General features: G+C 45.6%; 1 protein-coding gene across 2 annotated transcripts; it reads left to right on the top strand.

Moving 5' to 3' along the window:
- The first annotated feature begins 3,895 nt into the window (after window positions 1–3,895).
- On the top strand, window positions 3,896–20,807 carry MOGS (mannosyl-oligosaccharide glucosidase). 2 transcript variants are annotated; one of them, XM_030190900.1, is made up of 5 exons: window positions 3,896–3,982; window positions 5,573–5,932; window positions 14,030–14,250; window positions 17,256–17,449; window positions 18,126–20,807. In XM_030190900.1, exons 2-5 carry the CDS (start codon window positions 5,581–5,583, stop codon window positions 19,879–19,881), a joined length of 2,523 nt encoding a protein of 840 aa, XP_030046760.1. In that variant the 5' UTR covers window positions 3,896–3,982; window positions 5,573–5,580; the 3' UTR covers window positions 19,882–20,807. The 2 variants fall into 2 exon arrangements, with proteins under 2 accessions (XP_030046760.1, XP_030046761.1); XM_030190901.1 differs by lacking the exon at window positions 3,896–3,982 and having other exon boundaries at window positions 5,859–5,932; window positions 14,047–14,250.
- The last annotated feature ends 1,330 nt before the right edge of the window (window positions 20,808–22,137 follow it).

The raw sequence follows: 22,137 nt of genomic DNA, 5'->3' as shown, positions 1-22,137 counted from the left end.
CCACTTTAAAAACAAATAGGAGGAACATTTTTTCACTCTTAAGCTCTGGAGCTGATTGCTGGAGGATGTGGTAACAGTGGTTAGCGTACCTAGGTTTAAAAAAAAAAGGTTTGGACAAGTTCCTGGAGGAAAAGTCCATAGTCTGTTATTGAGATGAACATAGGGGAAGCTTTCCTGAATTTTGAAGCATGAGGATGTGGCCTTGGCTGCAAAACGTATTGTAGAAGAAGTTGGATTATTTTTGATAGAAACTTGGATGTCAGCCAGAAGGATTGTAGGGTGCACAGGGAGAGGAATGAACTTTGGGGTGGGGGGGAAGGAGGTGCTAGTGCCTCTGTGTAAGTTTCTGAGACCTCATCTAGAATGTTGTGTGTAATTCTGGAGTCTGCACCTTCAAAAACAATTAAATCAGGATGTAATCGGTTCAGAGGGCAGCTACTGAAATGGTCAGTGATCTTCGTCATAAGCATATGAGGACAGATTTAAAGACCTAAATATGCAGGGATGGCCGAAGGCAATCTGCCACCTGAGGCAAGGGTTGAGATGCCCCCCCCCCCCCGAGTCCAGATGCACTGGGCAGAGAAGGGTGCTACCATTTTGAAGGCAGCACTGGAAAGAGTGCTACTCCCTCCTCCAATGCTGAGGTACAGGGGTGCGGGTGGGCTTGCCACTAGACCACCAGGGAGGGTGGGGGGCTGCATTGGCTGCCCACTGGGGACAACAGGTATATTTTTTGGAGGGGTGGGGTGGGGGTAGGGGGGCCTGGAGATCCACCGGACCTCCAGACCACTCTGTCGTCATCCTGGGGAAGGATGCTTGGAGGGGCACTAGACCGCCGGGGCTTTGATTTGGGAGGTGGGTCTGTGGGTCCTATGGACCCTCAGGACAGAGCATCAACCTGGGCTTACAGTGACAGCCTGGGCTGCTTCACTCTGATGGGGGGGGGGGGGGGGGGGGGAGGTGCGGGAACATAGCCTTAACCTAACACCAGCTCTGAGCCGGCATAGGGTTAAGGCACTATTTTGCCCCTACAATTATGTTCTCTGGTCATAGGGGCAGAATACAAGCAAAGCTATTGCATCGCTCAGGCGTTGTTTGCCTGATGATCATGGGGAAATGCAGGAATTAGTGGCCTCTAGCGCCTGCATTTGCATTTGATCATTGGGCTGTTAGAGCTGTTAAGTTCATCAAATGATTCTCACATAAGTATACTCAAAATCAAAATCCATGCCTTGTGTTCCCACTGTTCCAATGGAACAGGACTCTTCCTTCTTGTAATGTAATTTCCCAGTACTCTGGAGAAGTAAGATGGTGGGTGAAGGAAAGTGAGCACTGTTTCCTCAATCTGGAGACCTTCCACTTACACCTCTGGCACTTCTGACTGGCAGTTCATCTTGATATCGTGTACTGTACGAACCAACTTGCACTCAGGGAATCTTCCCTCTTGACAAACCTGATCTGAAAATTTGAAAAAAAAAAAAAGAGTAAGAAATTCATAAGATATTAAAATAAAAAACTGAGGGCCCTGATTACTAAGCTATGCTCGAGGTGCGCTAGCATTTTTAGCACAGTAGGCGGGTCTTGCTGGCAGTAGGTAGAGATTGCTGCCATGCTGGTTCACCCAAAACAATAGCAAATGCTATTGAAAACAATAGTAAAAGATTATTAGAAATAACAAACTGCCTATGTGTAGTCCATCTGTAATATATATCACAAAACTGGAAAGTGTTGGTACATTTAGACGGACTCTGAACTTCTGCATGAAGGTAGCTCTGCCCTCTTTATTGAATATCTCTTCTATATAGTAATTAAAGAATGGACTAAAAAGAACAAACTTTGCCTGAACCCAAGTAAAATGGAACTTCTATGGGTTCTTAACACAAGTGGGGACATACCTGACTTCAAAATCTCTTTTGGGAAATATGAACTCCCCCTCAAATCACAAGTAGAGTGGAGGAGTGGCCTAGTGGTTAGGGTGGTGGACTTTGGTCCTGAGGAACTGAGTTCAATTCCCACTTCAGGCATAGGCAGCTCCTTGTGACTCTGGGCAAGTCACTTAACCCTCCATTGCCCCATGTAAGCCACATTGAGCCTGCCATGAGTGGGAAAGCACAGGGTACAAATGTAACAAAAAAAAAAGTCATGAACTTTAGAATACAGCTCAATTCACCACTTACTCTGATCCCCCAAATCCAAGCACCCTTCAAGAGTAGCTTCTATCACTTGTGACAACTATGCTGCGTATCTCCTTATATTGAGAAGGCAATCCTTGTCTCAATTTTGCATGCCATGATAACATCAAGACTGGATTATTGTAATGCACTCTATATTGGTCTGACTACAAAGGGTTTGCACCAGCTCCAATTGATTCAGAATGAGGGATCAAAACTAATAGAAGGTTGTAAGTGACATGACCACATCACAGCATTTTTTGCATAAACTTCACTGGCTACCGGTACAATACAGAGCCAAATTTAAAACTGTGTTTGACCTTCAAGGCCCTTAAAGGAAATGGCCCAGAGTACTTGAAGAACAGGATCTCCTTCTTCACATCACCAACACTAAGGTCCTCCACAGGAGTTTCCCTAACCACACCCTCTCCAAAGGACAAAACATGATATGATACCCGCAAGCAAGCCTTCTCCGGAGTAGCCCCCACGCTCTGGAATGCACTCCCCTGAAAAGCTCCACTTAACACAAGACTATTTCTACTTCATGAAGCAGGTGAAAGCTTGACTTTTCAACCAGGCCTTTAACGAAGAAGTAAATGACACCAGCTGCACATATTATAGCAGGACATGTTTATCTACTCCTACCCTAGCCAAGATAAAGTTCAAGCATCTTTCTGACCTAATTTGCCACTCTCTTTAACTAGTCCCTTATTTTCTTACTCCTGTTACTCTATCTTATCTATCTGTATGTTCCATCTTTGCTTACACCTTATGCTGTCTATTGAAATGTTTTATTGTGTATTGTGTTGCCATTATAATGTAGCATACTATGCCATACTTTATATTGTTGTTTGAATATTTTTTACTGCTGTAAGGGTTATTTATTTATTTACGTCAATTTATAAAAAAGAAGCAATACTAAGATGCACTAGTATTTTTAGCATGCACTAATGCTAGAGACACCCATATATTCCTATGGGTGTCTCTAGCATTCTAGTGTTAGCGTGCACTGAAAACACTAGCAAGCCTATAGTGCAGCTTAGTAAATAGGGCCCTAATTGTCTATTGCTTATGTTTGACTTATTCTTGCTGTTCACAGCAGTGAGTGAATTCCTTAAAAAAGGCAGTAAATAAATCCAGATAATAAATAGTAATAATAAACAATGTTAAGTGCATTTTTGTAATATACCATTGCATTCCACAAAACAAAAGGAGCAAGTTCCCACAAACCATCTTTATCTTTTGATCTAGGCACAGGGATAAAATGTTTTAAATGTCATAAATAAATAAATAAATAGAAACTCTGAGTGTTGAGCACCTGATTCTCATAACATGATGTGTTTTAGTGGCCTTTTACCAAGGTGTCCCTATAACCAGTCCCTCCAAATCACACACTGATTATTATACTTCCTCTGTGAACATCCGTATGCTACACAAACTGGCATGTTTGAAAATATAAGTGAGATGAAATAAAAATGCTACCAACAATAAAGAACGACAACGTTGATGAAGCAGCTCATCGGTTTGTTTGCTTTGTTTAGAATAAACTGGGATGACGGCTGCGTGGGAATAGGGAAACAGAGGTTGACCTAATTGGCTTCAACTTTGTGACGTTAGCATCCAACCTCCTTGTTCCCGCCAAGGAGGTTTGATTGGTTCCCCGGCTGCTCTCCTCTGACGCAACGCAACTTGACTTCCTGTTTCCGGGAAGAGGCATGATGATGCTGCATCAGAAGCAGGAAGAGATGTTGTGTTATAGGGGATGTGGCACCTGAGAAGGAAAGCTGTGGGTTTTTAGTGGGTGACCACAGGTATGAGTTTGATGACACGGGGGAGTGGGGTGTTTGTGGGAGAGGTGTCGATCGCGGACAAGAAGGAGATTGAAGAGATGGTAGATCATGGGGAGGGGAGGTCGGATCCCCGATCCTCGAATGCCTGTGAGGAGGGGTGCTTGGTGTGTGAGGGCAGCCGATTGCGTGTGATTTGGTACCTTTGAGTTATTTATTTATTAATTCCTTTTCAAAGCTGCCAAGTTATTCCAGAGAGGCTTTTTGTTCAGGCCTGGTTTAGAAAGTGTATGTTAAAAGCATAGGGTATACGGATTTTTTGATTCTACCCATTGAAATCAGTGCAACGGTTCTATGATAAAGATTGCCAGATATACAGGACTGGCCTAAAATCACCCTTCTGGCGCAGGGCAAGTTGGCAGCTCTTTCTCCTGCATCCTTGCAGCTTGGACACTATCCTGTGGAAGGTGGGGAGATTCTTTGTACTGTCGTCACTGGACGGCCCCCAGCACACAGCTTCTGCTTCCTTATATTTCTCTCAGAGGAAATTTTGCACCAAAACTATGTGCATGTTAATCAAAATAATAATATAATCATTGACTTTGCATAATTTTACTAAAAGATGAGTAGAGAGATGTGGTAGCTGTGTTAGTCCACTTTTAAAGGTAATAAATAGAAATAGAATAAAATAAAACAGAAAATAAAATAGCTTTTTTATTGGACTAACTTAATACATTTTTTGATTAGCTTTCAAAGGTAGCCCTTCGTCAGATCCGAAATAAGCAAATTTTGATAAGTGACCGCATATATAAGTGAAACATCAAAGTAGTTCAGTGACAGTCTGAAGGAATGAGGGAGGGGTGCACTAGGTGAGAAACAGAGAGGGCTGAGAGGATGAGAGCTGGGGAGATATGCATGGTGATCAGAGTCCTTCAGACTGTCACTGAACTACTTTAATGTTTCACATATATTCTGTTACTTATCAAAATTTGTTTATTTCTGATCTGACGAAGAAGGGCTACCTTTGAAAGCTAATCTAAAAATGTATTAAGTTAGTCCAATAAAAAAAGGTATCTTATTTTCTTTTCTGTGTTTTATTTCTATTGATTACCACTAAAAGATTAGTAATTTTTACTATTTGTAGTGCTGGATTTCCCCAATCTTGAGCCCACTGCTTTCTTCCTCCCTGCATCGGACAGACCCAGCCCCCTGCTTTCCGCCGCCCCCTCCACAGACATGGTCCTGCTGCTGTCTTTTCACTGTCATCACCATACTCGATTTCTCTTTCCCCAAAGCTAGTCAAATTATATTGCTAGTTCAATAGAAAGATATCACTTTACATTTTTGAAGTTGTGTGGGAGAGAAGTTCTGCAAAAATTCTGCACTGCATAGAATTTACACAAGTGTATTATATGTAATACAGCAAAAGGGATCTGCACAATTTTGTGAAGGACTAATTTTATTGCTCTTTTGTGGTACTCATTGCACTGCTCTGTTCATGCAGTAATGCTGAGAGAAAAAAAAATCTTATTTGTGTGATGGCCATTCTGTGGTCAAAAATCCTTCAGGCTGGATATTTAGTTAATTGATGTTGCATTTTTGCTGAATATACAGGTTGTAGAATGGCAAGAGAAAGACGACGGAAACCAATTGAAGGGACTGACCGAAGACGGCATGAAAGAGATCCGAGGAGCATACAGCCAGAATGCAAGGTGGTGAAAGGAAAGGTGGATATAACACATATCTGTCTGGCACTCGCTGCCATCTGTTGTGTAGTGGGCTTCAGCGTGTACTTCTACAACTTATATATGCAGTGGTGGCTGTCAAGGCGTGTCATCACTCCTCATCCATCCCCTCGGATCCTTAACTCAAACAGCAGCAGCCCGACCGTGACTCCTGAGAAATTTTGGGGTTCTTACAGGCCGCAGGTCTATTTTGGGATGAAGACACGGAGTCCCAAGTCTTTGGTTACAGGTAAAACAGAGTTCATGTACTGGTCCTCAGCAAAACTAGATCCTTTGTAGGCTGTGAGATTTGCCTTTGGTCCAGCATTAAAATAATCCAGACATTATGTGTGTTCTGCAAAGCTCATGCACCACAAGTCCCTTCCTCAGCTGTGACAGGCTGAATAACGGAAGAAGCATGTACCTCTAGAGTTTGTGATAAGATGAGCACAGTAGAGGTCACTAGGAAATGTGGAGTGGAGATTGGATTAGCATCAGTTGGAATGGTTTTGTAGAAACTTGGTTACTGGAGCAGTTATTGTGAACAAGTTATTGAGGTAACACTTGATTGGATCTGAAAGCAGATAGTATTAGAATCTTTCTAACAAATCATGAATACAGTAACTTGGTTTAGGCTGATATTAGAATTCCTTAAAAAGACTATATTAAAATTTCCACACGTACTTAGCATTTCTGTAGCACTGCATGATAGACCTTGGATCTCGAGGGCTTCAACCCCAACAAATATGCATGAGATCTATTTGCATGCACTGCCTCCATTGTATGCAAATAGATCTCATTCATATTAATTGAGGACATCCTGAAACCAGCCTAATTTTGTTGTAGTGTGGGTCAGGAAGTCAGCCCCTCTAGTGCCACACCGCCACTGCTGCCGCTGAAGCTTTTGAGTGCTCTGCTGCTCTCGCCCAATGCCGACCATCAGGATGCCTGCCTTACCTTACCCCACCCCCACCTTCGGCGCCACAAGGAAATTTCTGCCGCCAGTGCTTTAGCTTGGCTGGAGGAGACCCGGCCGTCCTGCAGCACTGGCGGCAGAAATTTTCTTGTGGCGCCAGCCTGTTGGGGGGGGAGGGGGGTGGTAAGGCAAGGCAGGTGTCTTGTCTGATGGCATTGGGGCGAACGCAGCAGAGCACTCAGTAGATTCAGCGGCAGCAGTGGTGGTGCGGCACTAGAGGGGCTGGAGAAGACATTATTGGGCCTTTGCTGAGCCCACTTAGTCTTTAGTTGAGCCATCAAGGCCTCAGCACTCCTCTGTGGCCTCGAACAGGACGCAGCCAGCACGCAGAGCATAGCACAGTCTGCAGTGCTGTCTGAGATAACCTGCCACCACGTTCACACAAAACTCAGGCCCAGCTGCCCAGGTAAAATATATTTTTGTAATGTACAGTGTAATGCTGGTAGTGGGCTTCTTGGTGGATGTGGGCTCTTTACTGCTTAGAGGAAAATATACCTTTCCCCCCCCTAGGCAGCGAAGAGCCCACCCCTACCCAGAAACCCACCAACAATAAATTTTAATGGTTTTTTTTGGGTGGGCTCAATGCCCAGGTTAAAATAATAATAATAATATTAAAAAGCTTTATATTTAATATGGGCAAATTTCTGGGTGGGGATGAGCTCTGCAGTTCCCAGAACATTAAAACCCCCCAAAAGGTTTTGTATTTAATGCTGATGTGCTTTGGGGTGGGGGCAAGAGATGCCAGACTAGGGGGGTGTGGGTATGTGGGTAGGACAGGATTGACAGTAGGCTACAGGGGGTTGCTGGGGGGGCAGATGCCAAGCTATGGGATGAATGTTGGGGAAGGGAAGGGCTAAGGCTGGGCTATGGGAATTGGGGGGGGGGGTAGGGAAGGGTTGATTAGAGGTTATGGGGATGGAGGGAGGATAGGGAAGGGAAAAGGCCGATGTTGGGCTACAGGGATAGATAGGGGGGAAGGGAAGGGCTGATGCTGGGCTACAGGACAGTTTCAGATTTTTGGTTCTTAATTCTGTAATTGATGAGGGTTAGTCTGTGTTCTGCAAGTGAACGAGCAGGTGAGAGATTTTGCTGGCATGTAGTTTGTGTGGGGGATCTAGGAGTCTGACTTGTCTGGCCTGTCCAATGGGATGCGTATTGCTGTTGCATATGTTCACTGCTACCTTTTTAAAGGTACTGTTATTGGTATTTGTATTCAGAATTGGTGTTAAGGTTTTTAACATAGGCTCTAAGAAGGTTCTTTGCAGGATTTACTGTTACTTCACAAAGTACCTGGAGGCGAAGAGATTTTGTGTTGCTATTACTGAGGTGTTACCACAATTTGAATACATTTTTTCTATGGAAAGTTATAAGAGGAAACATTCTAGCTATGTTCTGTATGCTACAAATTCCACAGTAGGTAGAAAAGGAAGATGTCTTCAAATGTATATTTACCAAAATTTAAATGTTTGATTAATACAGCTTAATAAGTTGCATATATATTTATTATAATACAAAGTTGAATGATATGTGCCATACTATGGTCATTCTATTTTGTCAGCATCAGAAGGGAGATAGAGTAGAGCCAGAGGAAGGGAAAAGACTTCAAAGTTAACTTAATCAGGCATTTGTTATAAAACAAAGTTTGAAGGATATATGCCATTGCTGTTATTATATTGCAGGATCCTGTCATGTGTGTTGAGATGTTTGCCATTATTGTAGACATGTCTGATCAAGTTTAAGATATGTGATAATGTAGCTGTATTTTAAAATAATGTGTTTTTCTATTTATGTGTTTTATATTGATGCAAGGCAGCTGTAAGGCAGACTACTTAAAAATCCATCATTAAGTGCTACTCATACCTATATACATAGTGCCCACCCATATTAGCTCTTGGCCCACCCAAAATGTCAGGTCTGGCTACACCACTGTCAGCAAAGCTGTGAACAGGGAGTACCAGGTTTTAAGACTTACAAGGCAGCCTCATGAAGCTGGGTTTCTAGGTAGGAATTGAATATGGCCAAAGAGAGTATGATGCACCAACTCAGGAAGGCTGTGATAAGCACATAGCTCAGAGAGGTGGAAAGCAGAATGAAAGAAGATTATGAGGAGAGGCTTAAGGGGAGGCACATCTCTCTAAATCAGGGGTTTTCAACTCAGTCCTTGGGACACACCTAGGCAGTCAGGTTTTCAGGATACCCACATTGAATATGCTTGAAAGAGATTTGTATTTGCATGCCCTACCTCCATTGTATTCATATTTATCTCATGCATATTCATTTTGTCCTGAGGAATGGGTTGAGATCCCCTGCTCTAACTGATGGCTGTGACATAAAGCTGTGTTTCCAAGTCAGTCCTGGAGTACCCCCTTGCCTGTCAGGTTTTCAGGATATCCACAATGAGTATGTATGAAAGAGATTTGCATATAATGGAGACAGTATATGTAAATCAAGTTCAAGCATATCCATGATGGATATCCTTAAAACACGACTGACAAGGGGGTACTCCAGGACTGACTTCGGAAACACTGACATAAAGGAACTTGAACAGGAAGGTGTAAAAGAGTTTATCAGAGGACAAGCAGGCCAATAATTCTCAACATGTAAGTAACGCGTAACGTGTTGCCCAGTCCAGATCTTGAAAAAGCTTAGTATACCTTTAAGAGCACACACTGTGATCCCACCACTGTGAGAGCATGGGACCATCGGTTCTGTTTTCTGTGGTGAGGAGAGGACATCATCACCAACAGCTGCTCACAGCTACAGTTTGGCTTAAGAGCGAATATTTTTTGTGCCTTCCTGTCTTATTTTTTCTTTCATTTTGCCCTGTTTTCTACAGGGTATCTATCTTTCCCTTTTCCTTATGGTTTTGGTGCTTTTTGCCCTTATTCTAAGTTTCTTTTATTTTTAAAGTGCATAGTAGGCCATACTTGGGCCTGAGCTCCGGTCGGGTTTTCCCATACTTTTCTTTCTGGTTCTTTGCCCCTTTTTTTTTTGTTAGCACCATTGAGTCTTTTGATTTAGCCACGGCTGTTTTTCTTTCCATGTCATCAAAGGTTTCCAGTGGCTTTAAGCACTGTAGCAATAGGGCCATTTCTGGCGAAGACACACATTCTTAGTGTCTTGTTTGGGGCCTTGAACATACCCCCTCTAACTGTGTTCTTTGTCTTCGTATGAAGAAAAGAACCCAGGTAGCCAGAGCTCAACAAGACAAACTATTTGAAACCAAGTCTGAAGCCTCAACATCGGTTTTGGGGGGGGTTACATCGAGTTTGTTGGTCCGCATGGCCATGAGGCCCTTAGACACTGGGAGTGACCATGCATTGAGTGGGTCAACGTCGGCCACTGTGCAGGCCCCTGGGACTGGTCAGAACCCGACCTTGAGATACCAAGGACCATTGATGCCCGGCATCGATCTCCCTGGACACATGGTGCCGGGAGCTCCGGGACACCAATGTATCCCCCGGTACCTGAGAAGCGTCGGCACCAGAAGGACTGCTCCCCCTCCATACAGGAGGTACCAGTGCATGGGTTTCCAAGCAGCTAGGACCAGGCACCTGCTTCAACCATGCAAGTTCACCAGCCTGCCTCCACACTGATGCCCCAGCCTTTCCTGGTGTTGGCCCTTGATGAACAACTCTGGGCCTTGCTTCCTGGGCTTTTGGTGGGGCTTTTCCAATAGAGTACATCGGCATCTGGAGTGCTTATGCCTGCTATGCCTCTTGCTACTGCTCTGCACGGCCATCAGCCTGCAGTGAGGCCTCCGACCTCAACACCGTTTGCAGCCTCAGTGTCGACTGCTGACCATGTCAGCACTCCCTCGACATTGGAGGAAGCTTCACCAGAGTCGAGGCTGGAGCCGGTGCCTCTCTCGGGAACATAGTTCTTCCTTGTCGAGGCAGGCTCGGTCTCTGCCTCACCATGAGGAGTTTCTTGCTTACACAAATGACGATCCACGGTACTTCTCGGAGGAGGAGTCCTGTGGCATCCCATCTGATCCCTCCCCTCCATAGGAAAGGAGAAAGTCTCTGACATCTTTTCTTTTCCATCTTTTGTTAAGGAAATGACAGCTGCCATTCCCATTTCTTTGGAAATGGAGGATGAGCCCAGGGCTAAGAAGTTTGAGGTCCTGGAGTACGAGCCTCCTACAGAGGCTTTGATGGTCCCACTTCATGAGATCTTGCAAGACATTCAAGTGAAGAACTGGGAGTCCCTCATGTACTAGATTCAGTCTTACCCTAGATTTGATAGGCCTCAATTGCCTTATCATTCCTTGGTGGTAGAATCTACGCTTAATAGGACCAGGAGTTCTAGGGACTATACTTGGCACCCCCTCGCATGGAATGTAGAACACTGGATTCTTTTGGGTGGAAGATGTATCAGGCGTTGATGTGTCTCCCATGTATAATTGTACCAGCTCTAAACGAGCCTTTACTTGTGGTCCTTGCTGCACAATATGTCTGATTTGGCAGACTCCCATCGGAGCAGGCTGTATCACTTTGCCAGTTGATCAAGCAGTAGAAGGCGTGTCATAAGTTCTTGGCCATGGGATCCTATGACACTTTTGATATAGCATCCGGATCTCTGCTCAAAGTATAGTAATGCGCAGACTCTCATGGCTGCGTGTCTCTGACTTAGAACCGGAATCAGAGGTTGACAGATGCCAGCTGGGGGGATTATTATTATTTATTGCATTTGTATCCCACATTTTCCCACCTCTTTGCAGGCTCAAGGTGGCCCCTTGTAACCTCTGACTGGTGGTTTCTTCAAATAGTCTATCTCGGTTACGCCCTACATTGGTGACGGACCACCAGATTGTCTTCCAAGAGCAAATCACTTCAGCTCTCAGCACAACCAGGTACTTGCAGAAGAACTCTCTGTCCTTCTCAAGGCCCATGTTTTTGAGCCTGTTTCACCAGGGGAAGGGATTCTATACAAGGTACTTCCTTGTGCAAAAGAAAACACAGGGGATGTGTCCCATCCTAGACCTCAGGGCCTGAACAAATTCCTTGTCAAAAAAGTTCAGGATGGTTTCCCTCGGCACCCTTCTCACCATGATTCAGGAAAACAATTAGCTATGCTCTCTGGACTTAAAGGATGCTTATACTCGCATCCCAATACTTCCAGGTCACAGAAAGTATCTTCAATTTCAGCTGTGGACATATCACTTCCCGTACCGTGTGTTGCCTGTCAGCTCCCAGGGTCTTCGCCATGTGTCTTGCAGTAGTCGCAGTATCACTATGAAGACTGGGAGTCCATGTGTTCCCCTACCTCAGTGACTGGCTGGTGAAGAGCATGTCAAAGGATGGTGCTCAGGAGTCCATGTAGAACACTGTTCTAATGTTAGAGCTACTAGGGTTTGTTTTAAACTATCTCAGGCCCATCTGTTCACTGTCTAGCAATTGGAATTCATTGGAGCCCTGTTAGATACACAGTGGGCTTGAGCTTTTCTCCTGGTGCTGAAGGTGGACACTCTTGTTGCCCTTGCCACTCAAGTTCAAACCTTTCAGTAGGACACAGGTCGGCAGAAGTTGTGGTTGTTGGACTACATGACCACCACTGTCCATGTGACACCCATGACACGACTTCACATGAGAACTGTCCAGTGGACCCAAGCTTCCCAGTGATGTCAGGCCACGGGGAATCAGGAGGATGTCATCCGAGTGTTACCAGAGCTGGTTCAGTCTCTGCTTTGATGGACTATTTGACCCAACCTGATTCTGGGACTTCCATTCCAAATTCCTCAGCCCCGGAAGGTACTGACAATGGATGCATCCCATCTGGGTTGGGGAGCTAATTTAGATGAGCTTCACTCTCAAGGTGCTTGGTCAGCCCAGGCAACCAATCTTCACATCAGTCTTCTGGAGTTACAGGCAATATGGAACTCTCTAAAGCTTTCAGGGATTGGCTGATCAACCAAATTGTACTCATTCAAATGGACAATCGGGTTGCAATGTATTGCACCAACAAGCAGGGGGGTACTGGATCACGCCCACTGCGTCAGGAGGCTGTCCGGATGTGGCTTTGGGCAGTCTGGCATGGCAAATCCAACAGCCTGGCCGACAGACTGAGCAGGGTCATGCAGTTGCACGTGGTCACTCCACATGGGCATTGCCCGCGAGATCTTGTGAGTGTGGGGCACCGTATCGTTGTATCTGCCACTCACTTCAGTCACAAAGTCCCTCAATTCTGTTCCAGGCTCACGACAGACTAGCATTGGATGCCTTCCTCCTTCATTGTGGGACAGGTCTTCTGTATACGTATCCTTCCATACCTCTCTTGGGGAAGACTTTTGCTGAAACTGAAGCAGGACCATGGGACCATGATTCTAATTGTGCCCTGTTGACCCCGGCAGATCTGGTTCCCTCTTCTTCTGGAGTTATCCTCCAAAGAACATGGAGATTGGAGTGTTTTCCTACCCTCATCAAACAGGACGAAGGATCTCTTCTGCATCCCAATCTCCAGTCTCTGGCCCTCAAAGCCTGGCTGTTGAGAGCTTAGAATTTGCTTCCTTGCATCTTCCAGAGGGTGTCTTCAGGGTCTTGCTGTCTTCCAGGAAAGATTCCACTAAGAGCTGTTTTCAAAGGAGGAGGTTTGCTGTCTGGTGTGAGAGCAAGGTCCTAGATCCCGTTTCCTCAGTACAGTTAGTGCTTATCAACATGTAGAGAGTAAGCCCATCTCTGGACAGCCTCTAGTTGTTTGCTTCATGATAGGTTTGCTGTTGACAAAGCCCCCTGTCAAACCTCCACCTGTGTCATGGGACCTCAACGTCGTTCTCACCCAGCTGATGAAAGCCCCTTTTGAGCTACTTGAATCCTGTCCTCTGAAGTACTTGACCTGCTCTTTCAGAACCATTGTGTGCAGTCTGCAGATTACTGGAAACTTTGATTCCCAACCAGCATGTCTAGTACTGCCCTTGCTTATAGCAGATCAGTTGAGTGAGAGGTGGTGTGTATTGCGCACATGTTGGGAGCTGTTTTTTTTTTTTTGTCAGTATTAAGCCCCTGTACAGCTCAGAAAGTGCACAATGGTTACAACTTGCAACACACATCTCTAGGGGTACCTTCCAGTTAACCTGAATTTTGTGATGTACATATTTTTGTGCTTGAGGTTAGACTGCAGGAATCAAACTAATTTTATTTACGATTGAAGCTGAGTTTCACCCTGCATCTTCATGTATGAGCCATTTGCTTAACACAGAAAATATACCATACTTATACTGTTATTCTTCTCAGACGCCCTCCCCAAACGCATATGCTGACTCTGCAACCTTATTTTTCACTGATCTGTCTCCCCTCCTCCCCCCCCCCCCCCCCCGGTCTTTCTTTTCTTCTCCCAATTTTCCACTCCTCCCTTCTTTCCCTTTGCTGAAAGGCTTGATGTGGATGCAGCAGACAGAGCTAGATGTCCACCTGCGACACACATGTGAGCAAAGTGATGGACTGCCCAGTTACGGCTGGCTCATGCACGATGGGTTGAACTTTGGGGTGCAGGAAATCAGAGACTTCGGCTTCTTGCTCAAGACGGAGTTTGCAAAGAGAATTGGAGGGCAGCATGGAGGCGACTGGAGCTGGAGAATAACTGGCAGAGCAGAGGCAAGTGGAAGAGAGAGAGGCAGAAACTTCTTCACCCCCACCACCAACCACACAAAAGGGTATCACCTACAGACTTATTTTCGAAAGAGAAGGGCGCCCATCTTTCGACACAAATCGGGAGATGGGCGTCTTTCTCTCAGGGTCGCCCAAATCAGCATAATCAAAAGCCGATTTTGGGCGTCCCCAACTGCTTCCCGTTGCAGGGATGACCAAAGTTCCTGGGGGGCGTGTCGGAGGCGTAGTGAAGGCGGGACTGGGGTGTGCCTAACAGATAGGTGTCCTCAAGCGATAATGGAAAAAAGAAGGGCGTCCCTGATGAGCACTTGGCTGACTTTACTTGGTCCTTTTTTTAATGTTAAGCCACAAAAATGTGTCCTAAATGACCAGATGACCACCGGAGGGAATAGGGGATGACCTCCCCTGACTCCCCCAGTGGTCACTAACAACCTCCCACCCCGAAAAAAACAACTTTAAAAACTATTGTCTTTTTTTTTTTTTTTTTTTTAGAGTACGGGTGAAGGACGTCCTTCGATATGCCTCCGTCCCTGCAATGGCAGTTGAGGACGTCCAAATTGTGGATGTTTCTGTAAGAAGGACGTCCATGCCTTTGCTATGCCTCTGACACCCCCTTTATTTATTTGGATTTTGGATCACAAGTAGCAGCGGTGGGATTTGAACTGGCCACCTCTGGATTGCAAGACCAGTGCTCTAACCACTAGGCCACTCCCTTGAAATTTGGCTGTCCCTGGGGGGGGGGGGGCAGTATGCAGGTCCCTGGGGGGGGGGGGGGAGTAATGTGTGTCAGTGGAGGCATAACGAAGACGTGGACGTCCTTCTTTCAAACATTTTGGATGTCCTCAACTGCCCCCCCCCCCACAGGGACAGCCAAATTTCAAGGGAGTGGAGTGGAGGAGTGGCCTAGTGGTTAGAGCACTGGTCTTGCAATCCAGAGGTGGCCAGTTCAAATCCCACTGCTGCTACTTGTGATCCAAAATCCAAATAAATAAAGGGAGTGTCGGAGGCATAGCAAAGGCATGGACGTCCTTCTCACAGAAACATCTACAATTTGGACGCCCTAAACTGCCGTCGCAGGGACGGAGGCATAGCGAAGGATGTCCTTCACCCATATTCTAAAAAAAAAAAAAAGACAAGTTTTAAAGTTTTTTTTTTTCGGGGTGGGAGGTGGTTAGTGACCACTGCATGCCTTTTTCTGTTTAATTATTGCATCAGTTAGTCCACTACAGTGTCCCCTAGGGTGCCCGGTTGGTGTCCTGGCATGTCAGGGGGACCAGTGCATTACGAATGCTGGCTCCTCCCATGACCAAAGGGCTTGGATTTGGTCGTTTCTGAGATGGGCGTCCTCGGTTTTTATTATTGCTGAAAACCGGGGACGACCATCTCTAAGGTCAACCTAAATGTTGAGATTTGGGTGTTCCTGACTGTATTATCGAAACGAAAGATGGACGCCCATCTTGTTTCTATAATCCCCGCCCCTTCGCCGGGACGTTCTGCGAGGATGCCCTCAGGAAAATGTGGGTGCCCCGTACAATTATTCCCCTCCTAGTGGTAGGTCTGCAGGAAAGCCAACTCCATTACTGGACTTGTCTCTTGCTCCTCAGGCCTAAACTGGGAAAACTGCAAAGGGAGGACAGAGACTCACAAGCAGCAGCTAACATACAACATGCTTATCTCAAGTTGCAGAAAGAACCTCAGCCATTGATCCATGGTCTGTTGCTGTACATATTGGCTGTGGTACTTGGAAAATAAATGAGATGGAGAAAATAACAGGAAAATCCCCAGAAGGTTGAGTTTGAGAGCCTGTAATGCCTTAATTCTGATTGTCATGAAGCCCATGAGTTAGAGAGCTATTCAGTACCCCCCCCCCACCCCCCAACAAACACCTACACTCTCCCCTCTATTCTGACATAAACATAAAACCCAAGGATCAAAGCAGTGGTTCCCAAACCTGACCTGGGGGAACCCTAGCCAATCAGGTTTTCAGAATATCTGAAATGAATATTCATGAGTTAGATTTGCATGCACTGCCTCCGTCGCCAGGACAGGTTTAGGAACCACTGGATCAAAGTTTAACAAGATGTTTTCATCAAATAGGGCTGATCAGGCATAGGGATCCTTCTGGGGAAGTAAGATCCTTCACAGCTGCTACTAATGGTACAAAACTTAGTGAATGGTTTCCTGAGCCCAGCATTTTTCTCCTTAAGATTTCATTGCTATCACAAATCTAAATAGCTTTGACTGTAGACCCCCATCTCTAAACTGCGACTCACTTCAACGTCACCTGGGCAGAAGGAGGGGTGGTATTGAATACATATTGTAGCCTTTATCCCTCAACCCTGGGTTTTATCTTATTGATGCCAGTGATGGCCCCAGTTTTTCCATATGACAGTGTACTGTGCCTTGCCAACTGGTGCATCAGAGATTCTCTTCTGTACCGCAGGTGTATATAAATCTGCCTGTCTACTTGTCTGATGCAAGTATCTTGGATCAGAAATGTACATCTCTTAAATGTAATGTCATTTGTATTCCGCCAACTCCCAAATGAAGGTTCAAAGTAAATCACAATTTAAACAAAATAACAAAGAAATATGAAAGTTATATCTAAGCATAGTATTGACAAAATAAGTTTTTAACGATTTCCGGAAAGAATAATAAGGCATGGTTCACAACTTGTAAGGTAATAATACCAGACTCGAATGGCTTGATAAGAAACAAACTTCTCTAAAATATTTTTATAGCGTACCCTAGACACTGAGGGGAAGTAAATAAGTCAAAATCCTAATGCTCTAGGTGATCTGTAACTACCAGGGAATGAAAATAGCTTTACTAGATATTCTGGGCTAGAAGCATTCAAAACTTTTATATATCACACGCACCAGCTTAAACTCAATCCTGGCCTGATTCTGCTTCCCTTTAGTATTGATTGTTCTGTGAGTGACTGAGTACTGGATCTTTACAGATATCATGTTCTCTCTTTCCTTCTGCAGAATGCAGAACACCAAGCCTCGCTCATTTCTCTCCTCTTCTATGTGGCTACTGACGGGCAAGGCATGCTACAGCCACATCTGGAAGGGGGTACGCGCTTAGCTTTTCTGACGGGATCAACTGAAGAGCTGGGGCACTTCCAGATCACCTTCCAGAAACCCTGGGTGGGGGAAAACAAAGGGCCAAAATATGCCAGGTACTAACGCATGACACACCGTGTAGCCAAAAATTATTTTGTAGTGGCTCCCCTCCACATGATGCCTGGTCACTTCATTTCCCATGCTCCAGAACCCAGGAACAACTTTTGTCATCCTTGCAGTAACCTGCTGGTGATGTTCTTAAAAACACTAATTTGTAAGGAATTTGATCCATTGTTCACGAGCCAGGGGCCATGCTGCAGTTAGAGCAGGGCGTCAGGGTTAATTCTTTGTGTCTCTGGTATTGTACTATTGTGTCTAGGTTTATTGTTTAAAAGAAGAGACGGGATGTGGAGGAGTAGCCTAATGGTTAGTGCAGCTGGCTTTGATCTCGGCGACCTGGGTTCAAGTCCCACTGCAGTTCCTTGTGACCTTGGGCAAGTCATTTAACCCTCCATTGCCCCCGGTACAAAAACTTAGATTGTGAGCCCTCTAAAGTACCTGCACATAATGTGTACAGTGCTGCGTACATCTAGTAGCGCTATAGAAATGATTAGCAGTAGTGGAGACATTTTTTAATAGGCAACATTTATGGGTGAGAAGTGAGAGGAATTGTACTGGGCTTTTTTTTCCTGGTTAATTTTACTGTTGTTATAGATCATCCCATGCTTTAAAGTTCAAAATGTAATGCAGGTCATCAAGTAAATTAATGATTACTTTTTTTATACCCTACAGTTTTAATCACTTGAAAGCTGTCAGCCCTGGCTTGCACCGACTCACAGATGTTGTGAAGAGCAGCTTAAGTAACCACTTCATTCATAGCCCCCCGGGGGGCAAGAAGAAACACTACTTTGCTGTAGACACCTATCAGCCCGCACCAGAGTCCCCAGGGAGCACACCCCCGAGCGAGAACTGCCAGGTTCTTGTCCACCAGGTGACATTGCAGCTCCCCTTCCAGATAGAGGTTGTCTTTGAGTCAGGCAGCTTCATGGACCGCCCCAATCAGCTGTCGGGAGAGGTTCTGTCTGCAGTGCTCGCACAGCACCAGACTGCTTTTGAGGATAAATTTAGCAGTATTTTCCAGCTGAGGAAAAAGGGCTTCAGCCCACTTCAAGAACAGTTTGCTATGGCTGCGCTAAGCAACATGATTGGTGGCATGGGTTACTTCTACGGGCATTCAATCGTGCAGTCCAAGTACAATGATCAGCCAGTTTTATACCCAGAGGGCCCCCTATTCACAGCCGTACCTGCACGCTCCTTCTTTCCTCGTGGCTTCCTCTGGGACGAGGGCTTCCATCAGTTGCTGGTGAGCCAGTGGGACACGGCCATGAGCCAAGAAGTGATTGCATCGTGGCTGGACCTGATGAACGTAGAGGGCTGGATCCCTCGTGAACAGATTCTGGACAATGAAGCTCGGAGCAAAGTACCATCCGAATTCATACTTCAGCGTAATGAGAATGCCAACCCACCTACTCTGTTTCTGGTGCTGGAGAAACTCATCCGGGGCTTGGAGGTGGCATCTCTGGTGCAAAAGGATGAGCTTTACTTGAGGAAGCTGTTACCCAGACTGAGGTCTTGGTATGACTGGTATAATACTACCCAGGCAGGACCCCTGCCTTACACCTTCCGCTGGCGGGGCCGGGATGAAGACACCAATATGTACCTTAACCCCAAGACACTTACCTCTGGGCTGGACGACTACCCACGGGCATCGCACCCTTCATCAGATGAGCGGCATGTGGACCTGCGCTGCTGGATGGCACTGGCGTCTGGTGTCATGGCAGATGTGTGTACATTGTTGGGTGAGCCAGCAGAGGAATACCAGCGGATGCAGCAAGTTCTCAGCAACAATGTTTTGCTGGAGGAGCAGCACTGGTCGGAGCAGCTGAATGCCTTTGCTGATTATGGAAATCACACACAGTCAGTGGTTCTGGAGAGGGAGAAAATTTACATCCCACCAGGTCAGCCGCGGCACCATTACCCATCTCCCAGGCTGGTACGAGCCATCCGTAAGCCCCCAAAACTGCAGTATGTAGGGGCTTTGGGCTATGTGAGTCTGTTCCCTTTTCTGTTACGTGTGCTGCAGCCCGATTCTCCCCGCCTTGAAACCCTCTTCAGGGACATGAGGAATGAGAAGAAGCTGTGGACCCCATATGGGCTACGCTCCCTGTCCAAAACCAGCCCGCTATACCTAAAATATAACACAGAGCATGATGGGCCTTACTGGAGGGGGCCCATCTGGATCAATATTAATTACTTAGCCGTGAAGGCACTCCATCACTACTCCAGTACTGAGGGCCCCTTCCGCCAGCAAGCTACAGACCTCTACCAACAGCTCCGGAGCAACCTAATTACCAACATCTACCACCAATACCTAGAGACTGGCTACATCTGGGAGCAATACAATGACAGCACAGGCAAAGGGCAGGGCTCCTATCCCTTTACAGGCTGGTCTTCACTAGTGGTCCTCATGATGGCAGAAGAGTATTAGTCTTAGAGCACCCTATCTCGCAAATCCAGCGTGGGTTTTTTTTAAATTTCCCTGGATTTAGTCTCTTCCACTTTGAGCTCGTGACAAGGTGGAAGAGGAAGATGGTATGGGGGGGAGCCTCTGATATGAAACGGAGCTTTTTTTGGGGGGGGGGGGCTGTCTCCTTGTCCCCTCCCCAGTATATCATTGAAGGTGATGATTGTAGAGAGGGGAGTAATAGGGGAGGGCAGCTGGATAAGAGAAACAATATGTTTATGATGCTGTTAATACAAATGAAAGGTCTAATTCAGGGGTGAGCAAGGGTTGGGGGATCTAATAGGGGTCTGAGGAGATGAGGTCAGAAGGAGAGGGTGGATAATGAGGAAAGAGAAAGCAAGAGGGAGGGATCAAAGAGAAATAAAAGATAAGAAGAAGAAAAAAAAAAAAGCAAACCAAATCCTTGAGAAGAAATAAGAGAACAATTTTTGTCTGCCTCTTCTGTTTACTGTTTTTTCTGCTCCCTCTCCAGCCATTGTGGTGCTTCAGTTGAGAGACTTCTGATGAACACATAAACAGTCCTCCTCTCTTCCCCAATCTAGTCTAAAGAAAAGGGTATATGTTGAAAATAAGAGAATCCAGTCTAATTGCCAAATATAGGGAGATGATGAGGCAGAATCTGTAACAATGTATGAGTCTGACTTCCCTTTCTTTCCCTTTTTAGATCAGACGGTAGTGGGTGATTGTTCTTCTGGCGGTATGTTTTATGTATACTTCATTTGGAGCTGGTGGTGGTGCTGCTGCCAATGGGAGATGTACAGCAGGAGCACACCAGTGCTGCTCACATGCTGTTTCTGTCATCATTCAGAGCCCTGTTCTGTATGTCCCCCTATCATGACACACTATTTGTTCATCACTAACATTGCTCATAAGTACATAAGTAATGCCATACTGGGAAAAGACCAAGAGGCTTATTTTCAAAGCACTTAGCCTCCCAAAGTTCCATAGAAACCTATGGAACTTAGCCTCCCAAAGTGCTTTGAAAATATGCCTCCAAGGGTCCATCGAGCCCAGCATCTTGTCCACGACAGCGGCCAATCCAGGCCAAGGGCACCTGGCAAGCTTCCCAACGTACAAACATTCTATACATGTTATTCCTGGGATTTTGGATTTTTCCAAGTCCGTTTAGTAGCGGTTTATGGACTTGTCCTTTAGGAAACCGTCCAACCCCTTTTTAAACTCTGCTAAGCTAACCGCCTTCACCACATTTTCCGGCAATGAGTTCCAGAGTTTAATTACACCGTTGGGTGAAGAAAAACTTTCTCCGATTTGTTTTAAATTTACTACACTGTAGTTTCATCGCATGCCCCCTAGTCCTAGTATTTTTGGAAAGCGTGAACAGACGCTTCACATCCACCTGTTCCACTCCACTCATTATTTTATATACCTCTATCATGTCTCCCCTCAGCCGTCTTTTCTCCAAGCTGAATAGCCCTAGCCTCCTTAGTCTTTCTTCATAGGGAAGTCGTCCCATCCCCGCTATCATTTTAGTCGCCCTTCGCTGCACCTTTTCCAATTCTACTATATCTTTCTTGAGATGCGGCGACCAGAATTGAAAACAATACTCACCATGGAGCGATACAACGGCATTATAACATCCTCACACCTGTTTTCCATACCTTTCCTAATAATACCCAACATTCTATTCGCTTTCCTAGCCGCAGCAGCACACTGAGCAGAAGGTTTCAGTGTGTTATCGACGACGAAACCCAGATCCCTTTCTTGGTCCGTAACTCCTAACGTGGAACCTTGCATGACGTAGCTATAATTCGGGTTCTTTTTTCCCACATGCATCACCTTGCACTTGCTCACATTAAACATCATCTGCCATTTAGCCGCCCAGTCTCCCAGTCTCGTAAGGTCCTCTTCTAATTTTTCACAATCCTGTCGCGAGTTAACGACTTTGAATAACTTTGTGTCATCAGCAAATTTAATTACCTCGCTAGTTACTCCCATCTCTAAATCATTTATAAATATATTAAAAAGCAGCGGTCCTAGCACAGACCCCTGAGGAACCCCACTAACTACCCTTCTCCATTGTGAATACTGCCCATTTAACCCCACTCTCTGTTTCCTATCCTTCAACCAGTTTTTAATCCACAATAGAACATTTCCTCCTATCCCATGACCCTCCAATTTCCTCTGTAGCCTTTCATGAGGTACCTTGTCAAACGCCTTTTGAAAATCCAGATACACAATATCAACCGGCTCCCCTTTGTC

The sequence above is a fragment of the Microcaecilia unicolor genome, chromosome 2, assembly GCF_901765095.1.
Source record: "Microcaecilia unicolor chromosome 2, aMicUni1.1, whole genome shotgun sequence".
Taxonomy (NCBI): domain Eukaryota; kingdom Metazoa; phylum Chordata; class Amphibia; order Gymnophiona; family Siphonopidae; genus Microcaecilia; species Microcaecilia unicolor.
Note: the sequence above shows the minus strand (reverse complement) of the source record. Positions and strands in the feature narration are given on the sequence as shown.